At 45.3% G+C, this 24880-nt stretch overlaps 1 protein-coding gene across 12 annotated transcripts in view; it reads right to left on the bottom strand.

The window, feature by feature from the left end:
* Positions 1 to 8829: 8829 nt before the first annotated feature.
* Positions 8830 to 24880, bottom strand: part of TACC1 (transforming acidic coiled-coil containing protein 1) — a 126723-nt gene continuing 110672 nt past the window's right edge. For all 12 annotated transcript variants that reach the window (XM_040242967.1, XM_040242969.1, XM_040242973.1 and 9 more), the window contains 7 exons: positions 24683 to 24808; positions 22889 to 22965; positions 21490 to 21533; positions 20091 to 20251; positions 18719 to 18825; positions 15112 to 15232; positions 8830 to 13617 (listed from right to left, as the gene is read on the bottom strand). In XM_040242967.1, coding sequence (XP_040098901.1) covers positions 13549 to 13617; positions 15112 to 15232; positions 18719 to 18825; positions 20091 to 20251; positions 21490 to 21533; positions 22889 to 22965; positions 24683 to 24808 — 705 coding nt within the window. In that variant the 3' untranslated portion in view covers positions 8830 to 13548. The remainder of the gene's footprint in view (positions 13618 to 15111; positions 15233 to 18718; positions 18826 to 20090; positions 20252 to 21489; positions 21534 to 22888; positions 22966 to 24682; positions 24809 to 24880) is intronic.

The following is a 24880-nucleotide window of genomic DNA, read 5'->3' as shown; positions in this document are numbered from 1 at the left end:
TTTCAATTTGTGATGCTGGAGAAGACTCTTGAGAGTCCCTTGGACTGCAAGGGGATCAAACCAGTCAATCCCAGAGGAAATCAACCCTGAATGTTCATTAGAAAGACTGATGCTGAAGTTGAAGCTCCAATAATTTGGCCACCTGATGTGAAGACCCAACTCATTGGAAAAGACCCTGATGCTGGGAAAGATTGAAGGCAAAAGGAGAAAGGGGCGGTGGAGGTGGAGATGATTAGATCAAATCACTGACTCAATGAACAAGAGTTTGAGCAAACTCCAGGAGATAGTGATGGACAGGGAAGCCTGGCATACTGCAGTCCTTGGGGTCTCACAACTTAGCAACCGAACAACAACAACATATTCTTTTTCAGATTCATTTCTATTATAGGTGATTACAAGATATTGAATATAGTTCCCTGGGCTATTCAGGGAACTAAATAAGTAGGCCCTTATTTATCTATTCGCTATACAGTAGTATATATGTGCTAATCCCAAACTCCTAACTTATCCCTCCTCCTTTTCCCCTTTGGTAACCATACATTTGTCTGTGAGTCTCTTTCTGCTTTGTAAATAAGTGAATTCATATCATTTTTTGTAGGTTCCACAGATAAGTGATAACATATGATATTTGCCTTCCTATGTAAAGACATATTTAAAATGATAGAATGCCTAAACACTTACACAGTTTTAAAAAGAACATAGAGTCATAGACCAAGTCTCAACTCCTGGTATTTTATAGGTTAGGAAGGAGGTCCAGACAGTGACTGTCCAGAGCCCCATGGCCTTCAGCCAAGCTCTCTTTTTCCACTTGACTCTGGCTCTTAGCATAGAAGATGCAGACAGGGAACAAAGGGGGCCTTTCTTTCATCTAAGATGAATTATCACATAACGACTTAAAAAATTTAAGGTAGGAGTTCCCTGATCGTCTAGTGGTTCAGTGTCTGCTTGCAAATGAGGGGGACATGGGTCTGATCCCTGCTCTCGGAAGATCCCACATGCCTCGGGGCAACTAAGCCCGTGGGCCTCAACTTCTGAGGCCCATGCCCTAGACCCTACACTCCCAAGGGAAGCCACTGCAATGAGAAGCCCAAGGACCACAACTGGAGAGGAGCCCCCGATTGCCACAACTAGAGAAAGCCCTTGAGCAGCAAGGAAGACCCAGCACAGCCATAGATAATAAATAAAAACAAAAAAAATTTTTTTTAATTTAAGGTACTACATCTTACTGGGAGAGAGATTACCCAAGATACCACCACCCAGCAACAATTGCAGTGATGTTTGTGTCTAAGATGGGGCGACGAGCTCGTGGTCCATCCTTGCCCCTTTGTGCAGCTCACCACACGAGTACAATCATTCTTGTAAAAAGGCAGGCAGCCTCGGCTTGCCACTTTCCTGTACATCTGCAATTATTGCTAAATAAATTTAAAACCGTTAGGGAAGCCTGCAGTTATTGCCTGGAAAATCCCATGGGTATAGGAGCCTAGTAGGCTGCAGTCCATGGGGTGGCAAAGAGTCAGACATGACTGAGCGACTGAGCGACTTCACTTTCACTTTTCACTTTCACGCATTGGAGAAGGAAATGACAACCCACTCCAGTATTCTTGCCTGGAGAATCCCAGGGACGGGGGAGCCTGGTGGGCTGCCGTCCATGGGGTCGTACAGAGTCAGACACGACTGAAGCGACTGAGCAGCGGCAGCAATTTCAACAAATATTCCAACCGACCAATTATTTTCCAGAACCTCTGGAACTCTCTGATTTCTACCCGCTTGACATTGGGGTGAACCTTCCTACTTTTTTCTTACACTTATGTCTTCAGTTCAAACGCTCAGATTCAACTTCAAACTTTATCACCCTTTTGCAAATATATGGGCCCCTCGGGACGTAGTCACTCATCTCAGACACGTGGATTAACGGCTTGTGGTTACCAGGGTGAGGGATGGCTTATGTGGTCATAGAAAATCACCCCCATCTTGTGAAGACTTACCTCAGATCTCAGTGGCTGCAGCTACAAATGTTCATCATTTGGAACTGAACTGTAAAAAGAGAGTTAAGTACAATCAAGGAGAATTCTTGCTTATAACAGAGGAAGTGTGTGCTTAGTTGCTAAGCTGTGTTCGAGTCTTAGCGACCCCGTGGACTATAGACCAGGCCCGTCTGTCCATGGGACTCTCCAGGCAAGAATACTGGAGTGGGTAGCCATTCCCTTCTCTAGGGGATTTTCCCCACCCAGGGACTGAAGCCAGGTCTCCTGCATTGCAGGCAGATTCCTTACCATCTGAGCCACCAAGAAAGCCCCTCTAACAGGAGGTTTCAGATGTGGGTTGGGTTCATTTTTTTAAAGCAATGATCGCAAAACAAAAGTGAGGCTTCTGAACCCAAGTAACTCTCCCTCCACTGCCAGAGAAGGGGAGGAGGGGTTTGGGGAAGGAAAAAAGACTTACGCTTTTATTTATTTTTTAACACACTTTACTTTTTAGAGCAGTTTCAGGTTCAGAGGATTTTCTTCTTCATATGCTTGCCTGTTAGCTTTCTGTTTCCTTCTTCAGAACCTTCTCAGCTATCTTTTATTTTTCTTGCCTCATTGCTTTATAGGGATAAATAGAAATGATAAAAATGAACATCTGTACCCTATTCCTATTCCATATTTTACCACTAAGCGTAATAATAGCTGTAAGTTTTTCATAGACAACTTTAAAAAAATTTAAATATATTAAAAAAATTTTTTTACAATGCTGTGTTGGTTTCTGCCATGTAATAGGCAAATCAGCATTAGAAAGAAATGGTTATCATGACCTCTTTCCTGAACGCAGCTTCATGTGCTAAAGTTTTGATTTATTTAAGTTACTATAAACTGTGGTTGCTGGTTACTAACTCTATAGTTTACTTTTAAAAGATGGATAATGTGAACAGAAGTTATTTTTTCCTCCCATAAAATCCTGACTGAATCCACAACCCCTTTTGCCCCAATAACCTAAAGTTAGTGGCTTTCAACCTTTTTCTTTGCCTGGCCTTTTTAGGCCCCCAAGCTAAGACATTAAAAATTGCAAGCCAGTACACACGTGTGCATGTTTAAGTGAAATAGAAGTCTCACAAAACAATGTTTGCCTTCACTGTTTACTCTTACAAAAGGAGTTTTCTGCAGTTTTCTAATCCATATCTTCTTAAGTGGGTTTTGACCTGCCAGTTTAAAAACCACGGTCCGAAAGGCTGATTGTAAGCTGTGGGACTGGGGCCCCCCAGTGACCAGTCTCACACATGTGCATTAGAAACTGATGCAGCAAATAAAATTGTGTTATTATTTTCTTTTTTTCTTCCTTCCTTCCTCCCTACATCCCTCCTTCGTTTCTTTTTTGCCTCACTGTGAAGCTTGTGGAATCTTAGTTCCCCAACAATGGATTGAACCCGAGCCCTTGGTAGTGATAGCATGGAGTCCTAACCAATGGACCACCAAGGAATTCCCCAACGTATTTTTGCCTAAAACTGATGTTACAAAGATCAATTGAAAGGGAGAAAGAAAAACATCCGGGGGGGGGGGGTGGCGAAAATCAGGATTTCATAAAAGACACACTTTCAGTGCCAGTTTTCCAGGGAAGTAGAAGGCACATCATGGTAGGTCACCACAAAGCCTGGACTGGTCTGTCTGGGGATGCAGAGACTTCAGCAAAATACTGCAAGTGTGCCTGAATGCACCAAATTCGCTCATTGTGCTGTTAGTTTTGGTATCTAGCACCAAAATGCCTTTTTGAATCTACAGAGTGTCTTCTGGTTGAATATTTGTGATTATGAGCTTGCGTATTTTAAGACCTGAACACATTTAGTCAGCTTATTTCAGAAATGCAGACAAGACAGGCTGGCCTCCTTCACGTGGCGTGCAACTGAGCTGCTGGGTTTGTGGGCACGTTAGTGGAGGAACGTTGGGTAGTGGATCCAGCAGCTGTAGTTTGGGCAGGAGGACAAGAGCACAGCCATTCTGGAAAAGGACCGGGGAATGGCATGGGGCAAAACAGGCCTTGGAAACTAAAAACAAAGATTCTGAGGCCTGAGGCCGGAGGAAAAAAAAAAAAAAACAGGCTTGAAGGAATAAAAGATTCACTTTATCTCTGTTACACTCACCAGTATACCTAGTTGCCACAAGAAAGAAGTTCCACTAAAAATTTTAAACTTCTCTCTGTTCTGGTGCTTTATTGCAGAAAATGCTCATGTATTTTTTTCCCCTCAGAGAAGCCCTTCCTGTTCCTGACAGCCACTAAAAGAGCCACTTGAAGCTGATCAAAGAAGTATGACGATTTCTAGAAATTATCAGTGATCCTAAGGCAAACCTCCCTTTTAGAAGCCTGGTGGCTCAGACAGTCAAGAACCTGCCTGCAATGCCGGAGACGCAGGTTCGATCCCTGGGTCAGGAAGATCCCCTGGAGGAGGGCATGGCAACCCACTCCAGTGTTCTTGCCTGGAGAATCCCATGGACAGAGGAGCCTGGCGGGCTACAGTCCCTCGGGTCGTAGAGTTGGACACGACTGAGCAACTAACCCTTTCAATTTTGCTCCTTCTACTCCAGGAGCTGGCACTCTTTTCCACCTTCAGTGTTGGGCACAAACTATCTCTTTTATTAAAAAGCACAGCTGTCTAATGATTAAAAGCTTTTCTTGCCTGAGTCTTGGGGAAGTGATACTCATTTCTACGGTATTGCTGTCTGAGGAAAGGGCCGGTAACGTGACACTTTCACTCTTGGGGGAGGCCTCAGAGGATAGAACCCAGCTTGTCCATCCTTCAAAGCTGAGCCAGGGAGCTGCAATGGCTAGAGAACACAAGGGCATGGGCTTGGGTGTTCACCTGGGACTTGGGTCCAGGCCTCTTCCCTTCCCAGGTGACGTGGGCTAGCGTTCACTTCTCTCAACACTGTAGCCACAGCGAACACGGCAGAAAGTCCGGCGGATCCACCATCTTACGGCAAGTCCACTACTCAGGGCATCTCACAACCAGCATTTTCAGAATGATTTTCAAAGAAAACCTGGGGGACTGTGACCTTATAGTTAGTACTTGAGGCAGACTTGTAAAATCACAGATCACAGGAAAGGGCCTGCTAGCATCCTTAGTGCACAGGAGGGGGTTAAGGGCCTGATCAAGGTAGCTGACCCAAACCAGGACTAGAAAGCACATCTCAGCCTTCACGCTAAAGCTCTTTCTGCAAACAAGGAGGGCAGAAAGGAGAACTGGAGCTCTGATTTCCCTCCCGGTGCCTTTCCAAGACAACAATGAATTATGCATCTTCAGGTTTTGTGTTCTTATTAAACTTTGGTGAGATGATTATGCAATGGCTTCTCTGACATTCACTGAAATACTCTCACTTGAGAGGAGAAAACAGCAAGCAAATTCACTTGGTGAAGACAGAGTGGCTCCTGAGTCCTGGTGAGGAACACTTTCCAAAGTGTGCCTGACACGACACGTAGTGGCCTGAAGAACAGTGGGATTCCAGATCAGAGACCTGGGTTCACACGCCAGCCGCGCTCCTGGCTGCTTGATGTGAAGGGCTTTTTGGTTTCTGGGAAAGAATAGCTTCTATTAGCATACTGTTTATAGTGGAGTGAAGTTTCAGGGAAACTTCAAAACATTTCTGTTTAGGTGACTAGCCTCAGAGATTTTATTTTTCTCTATTTAATTTTTATGAAAGTCAAAGTCGCTCAGTTGTGTCCAACTCTGCGACCCCATGGACTGACTATACAGTCCATGGGATTCTCCAGGCTAGAATACCGGAGTGGGCAGCCTTTCCCTTCCCTGGGGCATCTTCCCAACCCAGAGATCGAACGCAGGTCTCTCGCATTGCCGGAGGATTCTTTGCCAACTGAGCCACAAGGGTGGAGTGGGTAGCCTTTCCCTTCCCCGGGGGTGAGGGTGTCTTCCTGACCCAGGAATCGAACTGGGGTCTCCTGCAATGCAGGTGGATTCTTTACCACCTGAACTATCAGGGAAGCCAACTTTAATTTTTTCTTAAAATAGGAATATCATTGACTGACAGCGTGTTGCTTCTTTTATGTGGGCAGACAGATTCATTGATATCTACACACACCAGGGCCTCCCTTGTGGCTCAGATGGTAAAGAATCCGCCTGCAATGCCGGAGACCTGGGTTCGATCGCTGCATTGGGAAGATTCCCTGGAGAAGGGAAAGGCTACCCACTCCAGTATTCTGGCCTGGAGAATCCCCATGGACAGAGGAGCCTGGCAGCTACGGTTCACGGGGTCGCAAAGAAGTTTTTGGAGCTTATGTTCTAGTACAGGTTATTGAAGCATGTTGACTAGCATTCCTTTTACTCTTAAGTACATTTGCTCGTGAACTATTTACATACGTTTCAGTGCATCTAGGTTTCTCCCACCTCCTAATTTCTATCTTTTCCCCCACTTTTTCCCATTGGTAAGCATACGTTTGCTTTCTATTTCTCTTTTGAAATGTAGTTCATTTTGTTGCGTTTTCGATTCCACCGCTAAGTAACATTACATGATGTCTATGTCTTTTTTTATTTAGTATGATCATATATGGGTCCATTCGTGTTACCGGGGTGGACTTCACTCCTCTTTGTGGCTCAGAGCCCATTTTCTCTCTGCATCACTTTCTCCTTATGCTCTCGTCTTTCCATGGACATTTTCATCGCACCTGTGACTTGGTTCTTTTAAGTACCGAGTGCTGTGGTGCCCACACCTTTTCAAATTAAAGCTTTCTCCGGCAACCCACTCCAGCATTCTTGCTTGGGAAATCCCATGGACAAAGGAGCCTGGTGGGCTACGGTCTGTATCTTCACAAGAGTCGGACACAACTTAACGACTAAACCAGCACCACAGCGTATGTACCCAGGCACAGTGTCGCCTCATCATCTTGACAGCTTGACTTCTGGTGTCTTAAAGGAGCTCCATAGTGTTCTGCATGCAGCTCTATACCTTTTCATTTTCTTGGACAGTACAGGAGGTCATCCTTTCCCAAGACCTTCCCCAGCACTTATTCGTAGATGTTTAAATGATAACCACTTTGACTGGTGGGAAATGATACCCTGTTACAAGATTCAATCGCTTCTCTTTAATCTTTTTAATTGATTTTATCTTTAATTGAAAGATAACTGCTGTGCAATATTGTGTTGGTTTCTGCCATCAGCTCAGTTCAGTTCAGTCGCTCAGTCGTGTCCAACTCTTTGCGACCCCATGAATTGCAGCACACCAGGCCTCCCTGTCCATCACCGACTCCCGGAGTTCACTCAGACTCAATCACCCATAGGTATACACGTGTCACCTCCCTCTTGAACCTCCCTCCCACCTCCCACTGCTCCCCACCCCTCCAGGTTGTTACAGATCCCCAGTTTGAGTACTCCTGACTCACACAGCAAATTCCCAGTTAGCCTCAGAGATTTTTGCCTGTTTCACTTTAACTCTGCAAATGCAGTATATGGTAAATGAATGAAGGTAGAAAAAAAAGGTCTTTGGTTTTTGATTAGTCCTTAAATGCCTCGACTTAGAAACTGACATACATATACCACCATCCAAACCTGGGAGCACTTGCAGGCAGAACAAAGGACCAAGAGGCAGCGAATTCTGTTGCCCATTCTGAGTAACAGCGCTGATGCTCTGCAGTCCTGGCACTGCTCTGCTCTCTTTGGGCCTCGGGGTCTCCCACAGTAAAGTGACTCTGTTGACAAGAGTTTTTCATACTTGACCACCACCCACAGCAAGAGATTGTTTTTCCTTTTTTTTTTTGGCCATACCACGTGAGTGGCAAGTGAAATTTCCTTGGTCAGGGATTGAACCTGTGCCCCTACAGTGGAAGGATGGAGTCTTAACTCCTACACCACCAGGGAAGTCCCAAGAAAATAATTTTTCATCATGACCTAGCACACATTTGCTTATATTTGAAACTCCATGAATATTCACCCTTTTGTGTAACACACGCTACTTCCTACTGTACTTTCTATTATGTATTAATTTATTAAGTGCCATGCCACCTCGTTTGGTCATTTCTTTAAAAAGATGTATTTATTTGGTTGCACCAGGTCTTAGCGGAGGCATGTGGGACCTAGTTCCCTGACCAGGGATCGAACCCAGGCCCCCGGCACCTAAAGTGCAGAGTCCCAGACACTGGGAAGTCCTTCCTTTGGTCATTTTATAGGATTCCCTCTGGGCAGCTGAGGGGGCTCGTGAGTGAGAAATATTCTTTTTAAGAACTTCAGAGGCTGCCACATCTAAGAGTGACAGTGCTCCGGTTTTCCTCAGGATACCTACCTAAGCTGTAGATGGAGACTTAACTGGCCTCTTAATTTATCCTTTCCTGTAAAAAAACTCATGACATCCTCTCCTTGAAGCAGAGAGTTGGTCTGGTTAATAGTGAGAAACTTTTCTCCTAATATTAACCTGGGAAAACTAGAAAACATCATCTCGTTTCTGTGGGCTGCACTGCAATGGGTACACGGTTCGGGCTGGCCCTGTGTCCTTCAAGAGCTGGAAAGCTTGGAGTGACTTAGGATTTTACAGCTTGACATATGCCGGGGCAGACAGGCAGTCTGTAAGCAAAACCAACAAGTACCCAGTCAAACACTTTGTTTGCACAGATGCAAAGGCATGGAAATTTATATGGCAAGGTCCGAATTCCAAAATTCGTTTTTTAATTAACACACCCAACCAAATGCATAAAACCTCACAAAATGAGTGTAGTGGAAATGTCTTCTTTTCTATTTTTAGACTGAAATATGGAGCCCGTAAAAGCGAGGCTGTCATGAATCTTCATGTTTGGGGATAAAGTGACTTATAACTGTGGGTGGTGGGGGGGCGGTAAGAAGTCTACACAAGCCACATCTAACAGTGGTAAACAGTTTTTATTCAGGCAATGAAACATGGAAAAAATATATTAGTAATCATTATAATAATTTCATTTGTGAGTATAACTTTTACAAATATTTACCTGACATATAAAAGGGAAATCACTTGTGCATATAAAATTTATGTTGATGATCATTCCACACAACACAATCCTGACAGCAGTAGTCAATGCAGCGTTAGATTCCTCCGGACGAGGCTCCTCACACACGTCATGGCACCCGTGGGAACACAGTGGAAGCAGATGTGCAATTAATTAACATTTACTTGTTGGCACATTAGTAAGTACACAGAGGTGTCTATTGGCAAAGACACACTTGCTACAGCAACACTGAAAAGTCTGCCACCTCTGAGAAGAAAGAGATGCCGGGACCCTGACTCACTGGGCGGGAGGGCAGAGCGCGAGGCTGAGGATACGAAACCTGCAGACCACCCTGCACTGGTGGGGGGTGGGGGCAGGCAGGGCGGGGGCGGGGGGGAAGGTGGGGGAGGGCTTCAGAGCTCACATTTTTATATGTCCCCTTGAAAATTATCCAGAGAGCATCACTTAATGGTGGGACAGGGAGATACTTTGTGGAGCACGTTTCAGATGCCGCTAAAAGGCAGAGGGGGAGAAAAGTGGCATTTTTATGATTCTAAAGTGATGAATGGGTACCGGGAAGGTTCAGGCCACACCTCAGCGCCATGCCTGGCCTTCGCCGCCTCAGTCAGAGTGCTGGATGGACGACTGCCATGGCCAGCATCGCCCGCCCCATCTCCATGGGACAACTATAACCAGAGGGTGTGTACAGATGTGTGTATATATATATATAGTAGCTGTAACCATATTATAGTTAATAAAGTCATTCCTTAGGAATCTTGTTAGTCCAAATCTAACTGCATGCGAAGAGGCACAGAAATGGGATTGCATTTGGATGAAAAAAACTATGAAAAGTGCAATCTTTAGTCTCCAGAATGCTAGCTCTGGGCACTAGGGAGGAAGTCTTCCCCGGAAAGTGTCATTTTTAGACCTTCCAGAGGAGATCCTTAGAGAGAGGGCTCTATTACGTCTATTCCTTTTTCTACATGGGAGACTCAAGGTTTGAGAGACAGACTGCTATCTTTAAGTCACTGGGATCTGGAAGCCAGTCAAACCTTTTTGTACAGAAGTCTCCTTGAAATACTTCTTCATGAAAAGCTTTGAAGAAGATGACCCTATAGACCTTTGGCTTGACATTCTGGGATTCCCAGACTGTTATTTGTTCTTTAATAAGGAAATAATAATCTGCCATCGTTTCAATTCTTCAGAATATATACATCTTTACTTTAAAATGCTTTGCCTGAATCACTGAATCCTTCCAATGTCTAGTTTCTCTCTCCCCAACAAGAGGATAAAATAAGAAACCACCCGAGTCTGAGAGCAAACTTGCACGGTCAACAAAACTACAAAGAACACCAGTCATGGACGATTCATGAGACAGCTATGAACTGCAGCAAAAGACCAAAAAGGGGAGAAAAAAAAGGGGGAGCTTTACGGATTCTACTCCACTAAAAAAGGACATGCTGGCTCATCTCCAGTTAGTGCACTCAGACTCGCCACACTCCTGATCCTCACAACTCGGTTTTGAGCTTCAGAGTCATCAAGTCCTCTGTTACCTGTCGGTACAATGACTGCTTCCCTCTGGCTGCACTGAGTCAGCCCAGGGATATCTGGGGCAGTTCACTCTCCCAGCTTATAACCAGTCAGGATGAATCCAGGACCCAGCTAAAAAGTGTCTAGGTACTTCTGTGAGAGTTGCAGAAAGGGTGGGATAGGAAGAAAGGGTAACTGGCTGGTAAGCAGATCTGACTTGAGCCATCCTCCAAAACAGAGTGAACCTTTCCTTGGACTCCATGCCACCTGGGAAGGCCGCCAGGTCCTCGGTGTTCTCACGGTCAGGCGCCTCAGCACTTCCTAATCTGGGCTGGGTCCGAGGACGCTAGAAGCCATGAGCAAAGTGGGCTTCTCATTGTTTTCAGGAGCATCTCCAAATAAAGTAAATGTCATGAGGTCTGTCAATGACTTAGCCAACCAAGTGACAGACTGAGGAGTCTGGTTACATTAGATCCTCCAGTTAAAACACTTTTAGGTAAAGACTAGCTACACTTTGGCAAACTCAAAAATTAAAAAACAAAACCAAAAAACAGCTCTGGATCAAAAGCCTCAAGCAGACCACTCACGCTCCCAAACCACTGTCCAGGCCTGCGGCTTTTTCTCATTTCCCTCTCATGTTTGTCACGGGGTGAATTACTGCCCAATTCACAAGTAATATGGCCCACGGGTGTTTTGAAGCAAAACTCTAGGCTGTATTCTTATTTCCCAGAGTAGGTCTCTTACCCTTATTTTTTAAAATAAACATACTTCATTCTGCTTAGTATATTCTCCTGATGTGACAGCTGTACACGCTACATTTTTCTTCCTGCAGGAGACTGTCCATCCACTAAATCAGAAGAAAGACGATTTCCTTGTAATGGCCACAGCAGAGTGGCCAGTGGCAAATGTTACTTAATGTGGGCTGTTTCGCTTTCCTTGCGCAGTGACTTTACTTGGTAGGGTCTAGTTTCTCAGGGGTCTCTTCCCAGCAGTGTGCTCAGGAAGGATTGTCATCACCTCTGTTTCAATACACAGCTACTTTTTTCTCTTTCTATGCAAAAAAGAAGCCTAAAAAAAGAGGACTGTGGGATTCTAATGGAGACTATGATAATAAGCCTTTCATGTGTCAAACAGAGCAATATGAAATAAGTAAGCATGGGTATGTCACCAAAACACAGCAGCAAAGAGGTTTAGCAACGTTTCTTTCTGCAAAACTGTGAAGCGAGTTTCTCCAGTCGTGAAGGGCTGGAAGAGGGTGCGGTCACACCTGAGGCGCCTGCTCCTGCAGGGCACAGGCTGCAGCAGGGCACTCACCTCACACCGAGGGGACTGCTTCCAGGGCCTGGATGATTGTCACATCACTTCTCCAAACACAGATCATTTCTGCTGTCCTGGTTTGTTGTTGCTTTTTTTTTTTCTTTTTTTGTACAAAATGTTAAGACAGTAGGCTTTAAAATACAGCCTAAGCACCAATTATGGGAAATGCAAAAACGGGGCTTCTGGCTTTAAAAGACATTACTGACCTCCCTGGGGCTAAAGATTGCACCACGTGAACAGTACATGGCTAAAGAAAAGGTCACCTTAAGAGAGCGAGGGAGGGTCTCCACGAGGCACACTTCACTGCTGAAGCTGGACCATGCAGTAGTTGTACAGGAAAAGTAACACAACTTACGTGCACTGGAGATAACATATGTCACCATGAAGACGCGCCGGGTGTTCAGGTTAAGACAAAAGAGCGCTTTAAGACGCCTGCATGGATTTGGTTTTGCCTATTGAACGGGAGGGGGTTCACACAGGACACTTCCATTTGGGAGTAAGGTTCCCCGCCACTCTGAATGGAGTCCAGGAACAGCTTGAGGAATTTGGTTTCGTGAGTAGGGGTCTGCTCCCTCCACCAGTATTCAAATGACTGTGGTCTAAAAATACTCAAAATGCACTGATTTGGGGAGTGGCTCATGTGATTTTCCTGCCCGTTTGGTTGAAAATTCTAAATTCTACTATCTTTCAGCTTGAAAGGATTTTTTGGGGGGGGGCGGCGGGTAGCCTTTGGGGAAAAAAATCTGAAGAATAATTCATCACACTTGCAAAAATCCAACTGCTGCTTTACCTTACAGTTGCTAATGGGGTTCATTCAAGAAGGTTGTCTAAACCTTTTATAAGCAGATTTCCTTTGCATATTTCAAACAGAAAGACAAGAGAGAGCAAATGTAGCAACAAACTGAAGTAGAGGGGACTGATGGCTCTAGGACAGACTTGCGAACCCCAGTTGTGAGGGAACAAAGTAGATCCCCTGGGTCTGAGAACTAACCCCAGAGGGGCGGCGGCCCCCAGGCTGAGCGCCATCCAGACATGGGGGGGACAGGATGCTGTGGCTGAGAGTGTCCCCCACGTGACACCTGAGTCTGAGGTTACGAGCCATGCCACACATGGAGTCTGCAGGCTTCACCTCTTCAACCCCTCACATTCTGCAATCGGCATTTTGAGCCAGGACTTTGTTTTCAAATAAGGTTTTATGGTTTATGGGAATATGCCTTTCTGTAGAGAAGTTCTTATTTGACTATGCTCCTGGGGGGTGGGGGGAACAAACCAGCATCATGTATAAATATGCACGTATGTGTATGAGAGTGAATGTGTCTATAAATAGGTACTCAACTGGAAGTAACAATAGGCCAAATCATCTCCTCAAATAAAACACTAATATTAAAAATTAAATGTAAAAGATGTAATAAATAAACTTAAAAATATCAGGTGGACAGGATATGGTCCCAAGTAATAGCCATCAAATCATAAACTGAACGCACCTGGGCAAAGTAAAGACGACTTTAAAATGAACCAAAGATAGAGAATCCTGCCCAGAGCCCATCAACAGGATGGTCGGGCCACTCTTTCCACGTCTGCGTGATGAATCCTCCAGCGTTTTCTCGGGGCGGGCGTGTCGGCAGCAAAGCGGGACAGGCAGCAGTAGGCATGTGCTTTCATAAAGTTTTTTTTTCTCTGCAAAGGGGCAATTATTCCTGGATAAGGCAAGATAATTGTGGTCACGAGAGAAGCAGCCGAATGCAGATCTGCTGAGCTTACAGGGGAAACTCAGTCCGTCTTTCCCAGCTTGGCAATCAGCTCGTCGCAGATTTTCGTCAGTTCTTCGATTTCTTGGTTCTGAAAAATAAACAATGGGATGATGCACTGTGTGTCCCAAGATGAAAGGACTGTGGTGAAGTCGTCCTTAGACTGCCCATGCCCTCTCTAGGCACCTGACTCGATGGTTCTTCACTGCTCTGCATCAGAAACCCTTCTAAAGAAAGCTTTTTGCTAGTCGCCTCAGCTGTGTCCAACTTCTTGTGATGCCATGGACTGTAGCCTGTCAGGCACCTCTGTCCACGGGGACTCTCCAGGCAAGAATACTGGACTGCGTTGGCACTCCCTTCCTCAGGGGATCTTCCTGACCCAGGGATCAAATCCCAGTCTCCCGCATTGCAAGCGGTTTCTTTACTGTCTGAGCCATCTGGGAAGCCCTTTAAAGAAGGGAAGGCTCTATACCTTCTCTCCTAGGAGATGATCATGTGTTTGCCAAGTTCTGCTCAGACTGAGTAAGGGGCGAGTATAATGACTGGCCCTCTAAAGTTTGTTTCTCAAATTTCCTTGCTATCACGAGAATTACTTGGGGGTATTTGTTAGAAATGCCAGATATCTGGGCCTCACTTGCTCCATCAGCATCTCCAGGGACCTGGGATTCTGGAGGCTAAGAACGCCAAGGGCCACCTTCTCTGGGGTTATCAGATTCCCCAATAAAACCCCTGCCCTGGTGGAACAGATGCCACAGGCCTGAAAACATGTTTGGAAACACAGTAACAAAAACAGAAGAGGTACAAGGAATGAAGTCTAAGAATCACTGGGCAGCATGGTTTTTGCTTATGTAGCAGGTTCTAATGGAGGAGGCGATGGCACCCCACTCCAGTATTCTTGCCTGGAAAATCCCATGGACAGAGGAGCCTGGAAGGCTGCAGTGCATGGGGTCTTGAAGAGTCGGACACGACTTCACTTTCACTTTTCACTTTCCTGCACTGGAGAAGAAAATGGCAACCCACTCCGGTGTTCTTGCCTGGAGAATCCCAGGGAAGGGGAGCCTGGTGGGCTGCCGTCTATGGGATTGCACAGAGCCGGACATGACTGAAGCGACTTAGCAACGACGACAACAGCAGTTTCTAGACCGTGGCACTGCTGACATCGGGGCAAGAGGGTCTTGATTCTGTGGTGTCCTGTGCACCTTGGGGTGTTTGGCAGCATCTCTGGCCTCTACCCACAAGATGCCCATAGCATCTCCCAGTCCAGACAACCACATACACCTCCAGATTTTGCCTAATGGCTCCTGGAGGGCAAAACTGCAATGAAGTGGGACAATAGCTTCATGTGTTACAGAAAAAAAAAGAAAAAAGGCAGCCTCGGAGCCTAAGCCTTGGGTCCACCGAGCTTCCGTGAACGCAACTTTCCCTCTGCCCCCTCTGTGGGTAGGTCCCACTCACGCTCCCCTCCTTTGTCTCCACTCGAGTCAGTGGACTGAAGTGTCTGAGCAGAGACAAGGTTCCTTCATCCAGACCCAAGATGAGGAGGAAAACCAAAGGTCTCCTGGGCATGACATCCCACCCCTCGTACCTTCTGCTGAAGGGCCCTCTCCAAGGACTCCACCTTCATCTGTTCCTTCCGGAGCCCTGCGTGGAGAGCCGCGCTCTCAGCCTTGGCTTTTGTTCGAACCTGAGCAATCTCCTCATTGGCTCTGTTATGGAAGGAAGGGATAAAAAACACACGGTTTGTCATTGGTCATGGCACAAGAGCCAGGATGCTAACAGCTGCCATCTGTGACACAGGACTAAGTCAGCTGACTTCACCATAGAGGGAAGACAGGCATCAGTGAGCTACAGGATTCAATTTTAACTTATAAAAATTTAATTACACATAACCGCTAAGGAGATTTCCCTGGTGCAAACTACTGGCAGAATTCATCTTAAGGCACATGGTGCCCTTCAAAATTCACATGCCACCCAGAAGTGGAATCACAGGCCAGTTTCTACAACAACCTTAGATTTTTCTTAAAACCCAGGACAACAGTAAGCAAGATCTTTGTGGATTAACAGCTAACAAACCAGGATACTAACTGGTGGCATCTATGAAACACAGACCTACAGGTAACTTTACTGAAGAGATGCAAAAGGAAAATTTAAATACCACAGATGTCATTTGAGAAACAGTTAATTGATGAAAAGATGCTAAAAACTCACTGTAATTGGAGGTGTGCAAATTAAAACGATAAACTTTTAAAATGTATCAGCTTGGCAGAAATTAGCCAGGATGATCTTGGCCTGTGTTGGCCAAGATGCAAGGTAACTGGCTCGGGTGCTGACGGGCCAAGAAAACCCACACAGCCCTCTCTGTGGATGTGGTGTGGTGGGAACTACCGCATGCCTCCGGCCCAATGAGTCCATCCTAGCAATCTCCCGAGGAGCACACTCCCCAGCACCACGCTGAGGGCACAGGGTGTTCACTGCCGCACTGTCTGCAACAGGAAAAGGGTGAAATGCCTATCCACTAAAGGCATGAAATAGTCTACAAACTAATAATTAGATTGAGCAATATGTTCTAATGTGACAAAAAAGGGCCATAATATATGATTACATGAAAATAGAAACCTATATAATACTGTATTATTTTTTTAAAAAAAGCCCAAAGCCATTGGGTAGTATTTGTAAAGGCTCATAGAAAAGATTAGAAAGATGCAAAATAAACCTTTAATACCAATACCTCTGAGGGTGGGGAGGGAAAAGGGGAACTTACAAGGCTTTACAAACAGGAAGGTGGCAGAATGTACAAGGATGTATTACTCTTTAGTTAAAAAAGAGAGTTGGGTACATCCTTCATAGATCCTTTATTCCCCAAGATAAATTGTAAATGCATCAGACTTAAGCATAAAAAAATTAAGCCTTATTTAATAACCTATAATGGAAAAGAATCTGAAAAAGAATATACATATATATAACTGAAACTAACACAACATTGTAAATCAACTATACTTCAACTGAAGTCAAAACAAATTTTAAACAACAAAAAGAAAACTAAGCCATTAAAAGTACCGGAAGGCAAACAGGGGAAAATGTTTTACATTGAGCAGGATGAAGATCTTTGTCACTATGACAGAAGATCTCATAGCTATAAAATAAATGATTGAGAAATTACATTATATGAAAGTAAAATTTTGCATATCTAACACTATGGGCAGAGCCAAAAGGTAACAAACTAGAAAAATTATTCACAACTCATATCACAACGGGCTGCAATATATTTCTATTTAAAATACATAAGCTGACACTAGAAAACCAGGCAAAGAAGAGACACTCACGGAGAAGCAAACACACGTCTGCTGCTGCTGCTCAGTTGCGTCAGTCGAGCCCGACTCTGTGCAACCCCACAGACGGCAGCCCACCAGGCTCCCCCGTCCCTGGCATTCTCCAGGCAAGAACACTGGAGTGGGTTGCCATTTCCTTCTCCAATGCAGGAAAGCAAAGTTGCTCAGTCGTGTCCGACTCTTCCCAACCCCATGGACTGCAGCCTACCAGGCTCCTCCGCCCATGGGATTTTCCAGGCAAGAGTATGGAGTGGGTTGCCATTGCCTAAATATATGTATGCTGCTGCTGCTGCTAAAATGTGTTCAATTTCACTCATAAAATACATATAAATCAAAACTACATTGAATGAAAGAAATCCTGTGTTGCTTGCCGAAATAAAAGAAAAAACTCAACTAAATTGAAATAACCATCTTTCACTGGTTAGATGTATCGAAAACCTGAATCCTGATCTGTTGGTGAAGCTGTATGAGATAAGAGCTGCTTTCACACTGCAGGGTTGTAAAGTAATAAAAGTCTAACGAGGGCAACTGGACAATATGATCACAATTATAAATCCATAAATCCCTTTGCCCAGCAGTTCACATATAGGGATCTCACCTGCCTCCCAGACGGTAATCGTCTGAGGTTACTTACTTTACTGCAGCACTGTTTGTAGCAGGAGGTGCTGAATAACCTAAGTGTCCAACAGGCAGGACTGGTTAAGTAAAGGATACATTCCGACAACGGAACACCAGATTAAAAAATAAATAAATAAAGAGGCTCTTCATGGGTTGACACAGAAAGATTTCCAAAATAAACTGCTGAGTGAAAAAAAGTGAGTACGCTACCACCTGTATATTAAAAAAAAAGGAGAGTCTCATCACATTTAAAAAAAAAAAAAAAAAGGACTGTGACAGCCTGAGCCAGCTCGATGGTGGTGCAAAGCTAAGGGCATCACATCAGCACTGCACACCTCAGCCTTCCACGCCGCCGCTCACTGCCCAGTGCAGCTGGGTGGGGGACAAGGAGGGGAGCATGTCTGAAAGGGTAAAAGGATGGTGATTTCCTGGGGTGAGGGAAGAGGAGGGAACTCCGCAGGGGGAGGACAAGGTGGGAGGGAGAGACTGTATCATTTTATTCTTTTAAAAAAATTTTCATTTTATATCGAGGTACAGCTGATTAACAATGTTGCGGCAGTTTCAGGTGGACAGCAAAAGGGACTCAGCCATACTGCATCCATTCTCCCAAACGCCCCTCCCATCCAGGCTGCCCCAAAACTTTGAGCAGAGTTCCCTGTGCAGTAGAGTAGGTCCCTGTTGGGTATCCGTTTTAAATAGTCATGTGTACACATCCATCCCAAACTCCCTAACTATCCCTTCCCCTCACCCTTACCCCAGTGACCGTAAGTTTGTTCTCTAACTCTGTGAGTCTCTTTCTGTTTTGCAAGTAAGTTCATCTGTATCATTTCTTTTTAGATTCCACACATAACGGATGTCATATGATATTCCTCCTTCTCTGTCTGATTTACTTTACTCAGTATCCTCTTTGTTCTTTTTAACGTTTGAACTAGAGGAAGATTTCACCTATTCAAAAAAAAAAAAAAAAAAAGAAATGAGGTGATTTACAAAACAGAACCAGACTCACAGACTTAGAGAATGAACTTCTGGTCACCAGGGAGGAAGGGCGGAGCGGGAGGGACAGACTGGGAGTGTGGGACTAACAGGTACACAGTACTTTATTTAAAATAAAACGCCTTTCCAGAAAAACAAAATGAAAAAAAAAGCACACACACACAAATGCAAACCAGTAATTCTTTTTTTTCTCTCCTGTGTCAGTCGTCCTGCACAATAGGAAAAATGGAATTCTTCCACACAGGCTCTTACTTGTCTAGTTTTTCCTCGGCATGGATCTTCAGGGCCTGATACCTTTGCTCTTCTTGTTTAACTCTGGCTAAGTAATCCTGAGCACATTTTTTCAAGGCTTCTTCATTCTGTTACCAAGTGACAATATAAAAGGAAAGAAACAGGTCATTTTGTTTCTTTTCTACTAGTAACCTGCCATGTGTCAAGAGCTTTCCTTTTTTAAAACATGAGAAAACCTAATTACTTTCAGGTGCCTTCAAATAAGATTCCATGGTACTTTGAAAAAGGCACAAATAATTCCCACTGAGGAAACTGTAGATAACAGCACGCAGTAACTTTCAAATCAGATAGTGAGTTCTGACACACCTGCTTCAGGAAGTGTGCACACGTGTGTTAAGTCGCTTCAGTCATATCTGACTGTGTGTGGTCCTGTGGACTGTAGCCCGCCAGGCTCCTCTGTCCACGGCATTCTCCAGGCAAGAACACTGGAGTGGGTTGCCATGCCCTTTCTCCAGGGGATCTTTCCCACCCAGGGATCGAACCTTCATCTCTTATGTCTCCTGCACAGGCGGGCAGGTTCTTTTCCAGTAGCACCACCTGGCTTTAGGAAGGCCAAAGTTATTCAAAACTGAAGGGTAGGACTTCCCTGGTGGCGCAGGGGATAAGAATCTACCTGCCAGTGCCGGGGACATGGGTTCGATTCCAGGTTGGGGAAAATTCTGCATGCCGGGAGCAACTGAGCCCGTGGGCCACAGCCTCTGAGCCCGAGGGCAGCAGCTGCTGGAGCCCACACGCCTACCGCCCGAGCTCCACAGGAAGAGAAGCCGGAGCGCTGCAGCCAAGGGTGGCCTGCCGCACTTAGAGAAGGCTCGAGCAAAGCGACGGAAACTTCGGCAGCCAAAAACAAACAAAAACCTGAAGGGCAATCTGATTCCTGTTTTGGACATACTGGACGGTCATTTTTATTTTAATATGAAAAAAAGAATGCTCCCTGCTGTAAGTGTGTCTTTAGTGATAGTGAGTGACCAAATTAAGTCAATATGTCCACTTACACCTGTATTTGAAACCTCATACTTCCTTCTTTGATACTTTCGGCTTGAATTTTTCAGTGCTATGGCTTGACTCCCTTTTACTTTTGATAAATTGGTGAATGATCAAAAAGAACATTTCTAGAACTCTCCTAAGGTCTGAGGGCCCCAGGTTCTTACACGCTGTGCCACACTCTGGTAGTGTCCAGGGCTTGTTGCCCTGACTGAGGAGAGGAAGGATTCAGACATGCTGCCCAGGGTCCCTGATTCCGTTTCTGGGCCACCCACACTTTGGGCACATGGGTTTGACGACCCATCAGCAAGAAGACACGCCATCGAGGACACAGAAGGCAAAGGACAGGTACCTTCTTGAACCCTTCCAGGACGCCCTTCAGGTTCTCGTATCTCCTGAACAGGTCGGAGAGGGACCTTTCCACCGAGTTGAGGTCAGCCAGGGCCTGCTCCTTCTCCATGGTCAGCTGCTGGAAGCTCTTCTGAGAGCTCATGCTTGTCCTCTGTTCATCTTCTGTGAGTCACAGAGAACACACATTCACTCAACAGACAGTCCACAGCTGCCCTCCTGAGCTGCGAGGCACTACTCTGGGTGGGTGGAGGGGAACCCAGCAAGGAAGGTGACCAGTTTCTGCCCTCAAGGTCTGACACTCTGGTGGGGGAAACAGGCAACAGGTGATGGGGAAAAGAACAAAGCAGGGCAAGCAGGTGGGGTGCCTTTATACCAAATGGCCTCTGTCAGAGGAGAGATGCAAGCAGAGACCCAGAGGAGCCGAGGGCAGGAGCCAGGCAGCTCCTAGGTGTCAGGTGGCGTGGATGGCATAAATTATCATCTCAGCACTTCGGTTAATGCAGAGAGACCTGAAGTGACTTGGGGACAGTCCTTACAACAGCGGCTACAAGAGGTTCTAAATTCAATGCAGGAGGATGAAGCGCTATCCTTTCTAAAGGCCTTGATGGGTCTGACGCAGGGAAAGCGGGACCTGCAGTGGAGTGAGGCCCAGAGACGTCCCACCAGAGGGGGCGGGGAGGAAGGATGTGGAGAGGGCCGCCCACCCTGGTGTTGGAAGTTTCAATCTCTACAAGGAATCTAATCTTAATGGAGCCTCAGTATTTGCAGATTCTGTATTTGTGAATTCGCCTGCTTGCTGTAATTTCCATGTCGCCTCCAAGTCAAGACATGCAGGGGGTTCCTGGCCATTCAGGGGCACGTGTCGGGTGGAAGAGAACTGAGGTGACCTGCTGAGCACATTCTCGCCTAAGGCTGGACCAGGAGATGCTCTGCCATATTGCATACTGCCAACAAGGGCCCTATTTAGTCTACTTCGGGCCTTATTTTTGCACTTTTGTGCTTCCTGTTGGGGAATTTTAAATGGGCCCCAAGCCTGGCACTGTGGAGCTGTCTTGTGTCTTAAAAGCTACAAGGTTGGAGGTGTCTTGGGGGAAAACACATGTGAGATGAGCTTCGTCCAGGCATGAGCTTAGTATTAATGAAACGACAATACACCTTAAATAAGGTTATGTATTGACAAAACTGTTGTGACCACAGGCTCATAGGCACCTGCTTTGCCTTTCTGAGGATCAATGGGTTAGAATTGCCTAATTCAGTGTTTGTGGCAATTTTATAAAAACAAGAACTGCATATAATGAGACTCAACTGTATCTCAGGCATGAACAAACTGAGATTTATATCATGATTTGAAAATCGTCTTTGGATCCTGAGGTTCATATTCTAGAGAAAAATTTCCTTACCAATCATTTGGGCAATGGTCTTCTCATACTCAGCCACAATTTTCCTTAAACAAACAGACAAGAAGTCTTATCAGAAGAGAATATCCAGACAAGGGAAGTCGCACAAATGCTGCTGTAAACAATGAAACACAGTAACATGCACTGACAATCCTACGTAACCCAGCCACCTGCTTTGGGGTGCCCCCCTGCTTTTTAAATATTTAATATAAGATTTGTTAATGCTCAGAAAGGCTTTTCTCAAGGTTCTGTTTAACAAGGCTTGCATTTTATTTGGGCTTCCCTGATAGGTCAGTTGGTAAAGAATCCGCCGAAACAACTGCCTTCATTTTTCTTTGCACCTTTGTGAATGACGCCAAGGTAGTCCATGAATTCTGCTTAGAGAAGTGACTCTTACAAAATGAGTTAATGATCTCCTGGGGGCTCCTCCTAAGAGGCCTGATCTGAGTTCAGGCTTTCCTGGCCCCAATCCACCCTTATAGGCAGTGGGTCCCATGATTCAGATCCAGGTTTTTTTTTTTATTGTCCTAATTACAGAAGCATTTTAGTTATTCAAAGTTATTTAAAGATCACCCTGTCCTGTTCATGCAGGAAAAGTGCAGTCTCTCCTGACCCTCCAGTGGTGGGTGCCCCTCCCTGAGACCCCTGGTGAGAAGAACTCCAGTCCTCACTCTGACCAGGCATCCAAGTTCTCATGAAGGCAGCGGAAAGCTCGCTGAGATCAGGGGCTGTGCCTTCCTCCCCAGCAAGCCGGCACAGGGACCCAGCAAGCACTCGAAACACCAAATAATACAAGAGCCACAAACTAGAGTGGACCCATTTAAAATGTTTCATCCAAGTGCCCACTGAACAGTCTGTAAATTATTTATGCCCCCCACTCTTTGATGCCATTTTTAGTTATTTCACAGCTCCTAAATGTAGGAATGAATAGTAAAAGTAAAGAGATTCCAAGTTAGAGTCAGTCAGCTTTGTTTCCTGTTAAAATGCTTTTTACATTCTATCTCGTGGCTATGAAATTTGAAGCTACCATGTATAGTTTGTTTTAGAAAAGGATTATGGATCGTAATGCCTCCATAACTGAAGATGTCAATAAATCTTATTACTCTGTGTTTTGAATGGGTATTTTTGCACAAATTTGTCTTTTCAAAAGACAGGGATTCTGTGGGTTCTGCTTACTTGTCATTTTCTGAACAACCCAAAATAAACTATCACATTTGAATATAGTAACTGGTCAGCAATCCTCAGGAAATGACCTTACCCATCACAAGTTAAGGTGCAAACAGCAAAACCCTCAAGTTCTCAAGAGCTGGGTCTATGTAAGCAAGTACTGTCATCACTTCCTTTGCACTAAATCTAATAATACATAAAGGTACCCACCCCTCCCTCAAACCTCCAGTCTAACCTCATCTCCAAGACTTCTTGTCGGGTTTCTTCGTATTTCTTCTTCCACTCATTTGCTTCAATCTCTTTAGTGATTATCTAGATTATAATGCAGACAAAGCTTAGTTTTACTGGCTCTGTCTCTCTACAGTTTGAATTCAAGACTAGAGCCTGAAAACAACACACAGCCAATGTTCATCCCAAGATATTCTACATTAGGAATAAAAAACCTCAACCTCTGTGTGTACTGCACACAGACACTGGGGAAATGTCAGCCACATAAGGATGCTGGAACGCGGTCACCAGGATGAAGGAGAGGAGAACCTCTCTCAGGAAAGCCCCAGGTGGGAATTACCATCTCTGTAAACTCCATGTTAGTCCAGGGTCTGGCTCTCGGCCTAGAACCCTGCTGGGTCAGGACGCCAACAGCTGAGCCACTGGTCTGGCAGACTCCTCTTAAAGGTAAGACGCCAGAACCCCACTTTATTAGTAATTAGGCTGAGACATGAAACCGTCACAGGATCAGAGCAGGGGGAGCTGGCCTGGCCAGGCAGTCTCTTTCTGCAGAGATTTCAGATTGAGTCAGAATAGGGCCCAGAAGGTCAGTGCCTCCAGGCAGAGGCATCCAACTCACAGTGGGCAAGATCCTGCTTGTTAGACCAAGACCCATATCCTACATTTGGGAGGCCCATGCTAGCTGGAAAGAAACACTCTAGATTCACGGTCTCAAATGGCTCTTCCCCTGCACAGGGCTCAGATGGGAATCTACTGTTCTCCTGTGATTATACTTCCCTGTGCTTCTTTCTAATTGGTACAATCTTTATTTTGGTGCCATGAAGCAGGATTTTAAGAACCAGAAGCCAGCCTCTCTGCTTCAGGGAGGAAGCAGGCACATCTCTGTTTTTTGGGCCACTCTGTACGGCATATAGGACCTTTTCTTAGATCCCCCTGCAGGGGGGGAAAGTCTTAACCACTGGACCACCAGGGAAGTCCTAGCATATCTTTGCTCGTAGTTATCTCATAATTGTAACTCTCAGAAGAAAAAAGACACTTTTCTCATTTACAAGACTTTGTGGAGCCTCCTGACCACAGCGTTCTGACAACAGGACTAACTGACACCACTAATTACCAAAGTTATTGCTCTGTTTTAAAGGTTTGAAAGACCTAGGTCAGCGGTACTTAATTAACCATTTTCATCACATTATAAAAATAAAATCACTACACCAAGGGAATTACCTTCTTTTAAAAAAGTGGAAGAAATCCAAGAAACATATAAACCAAACATATCAAACACAGCACAGAGGTGTAAGGGGAGGGTGGAGACGAATTAAGGGTATGTAACAAGTGTCTATTTTCCAGATCACCCAGGAAAGGCCCAGCAGTGATCTATTTCAAACAGAAGATGTTCAATAAACACAACAGAGGAAGTTGAGAGTTAATTAGCAATTTTATATTCCTACAAGTCTAGAATTTGAGGAACTTTTAGGCATGAGCCTATATCCTCTGTAAAACAAAGGGGTGCTGACTTAGTTACGTATGTGGGTAAAGTTGGGAAAATTGGGTACTTAAAACTTCAAGGATAAGCGATAAAGAAGTGTCCTGAAGTTCTCAAGGACACTTCCAAGCGTCAGCTTTGCCCCTTGGACACCAGAAGGCCAGGACTCCAGCTCCAAAGGGTTGTTTTACAGGGAGCCCTTTATATGAGCTCTCCAGCTGGGGAGCAAGAACTCAAGCCAGCAGAGATGGAACCTCCCCAACTGGCACACAGGCTTGACAAAGAAATGAGCAACAGACGACGCGGCGGGGAAGCCTTCACCTCTTCCCTTATCAGGGTGAGCACAGCGGTCTTATCTGATTCGCTTAGGCAGATGCCGTCCAGGGGGCTCTCCACCCCACAGGCCACGGACACAGGGGTCTTCTCCACCGGGGATTCCAGCAGTGCCTGTTGGGGGAGTGGGCGCAGGTTAAGACGTATGGGCCTCGGCTGCTTAACCCCAAATACCCTTCCGTGACT

Source organism: Oryx dammah, unplaced genomic scaffold (genome assembly GCF_014754425.2).
Source record: "Oryx dammah isolate SB20612 unplaced genomic scaffold, SCBI_Odam_1.1 HiC_scaffold_7, whole genome shotgun sequence".
Lineage (NCBI taxonomy): Eukaryota > Metazoa > Chordata > Mammalia > Artiodactyla > Bovidae > Oryx > Oryx dammah.
This window is presented reverse-complemented; position numbering and strand designations above follow the sequence as displayed.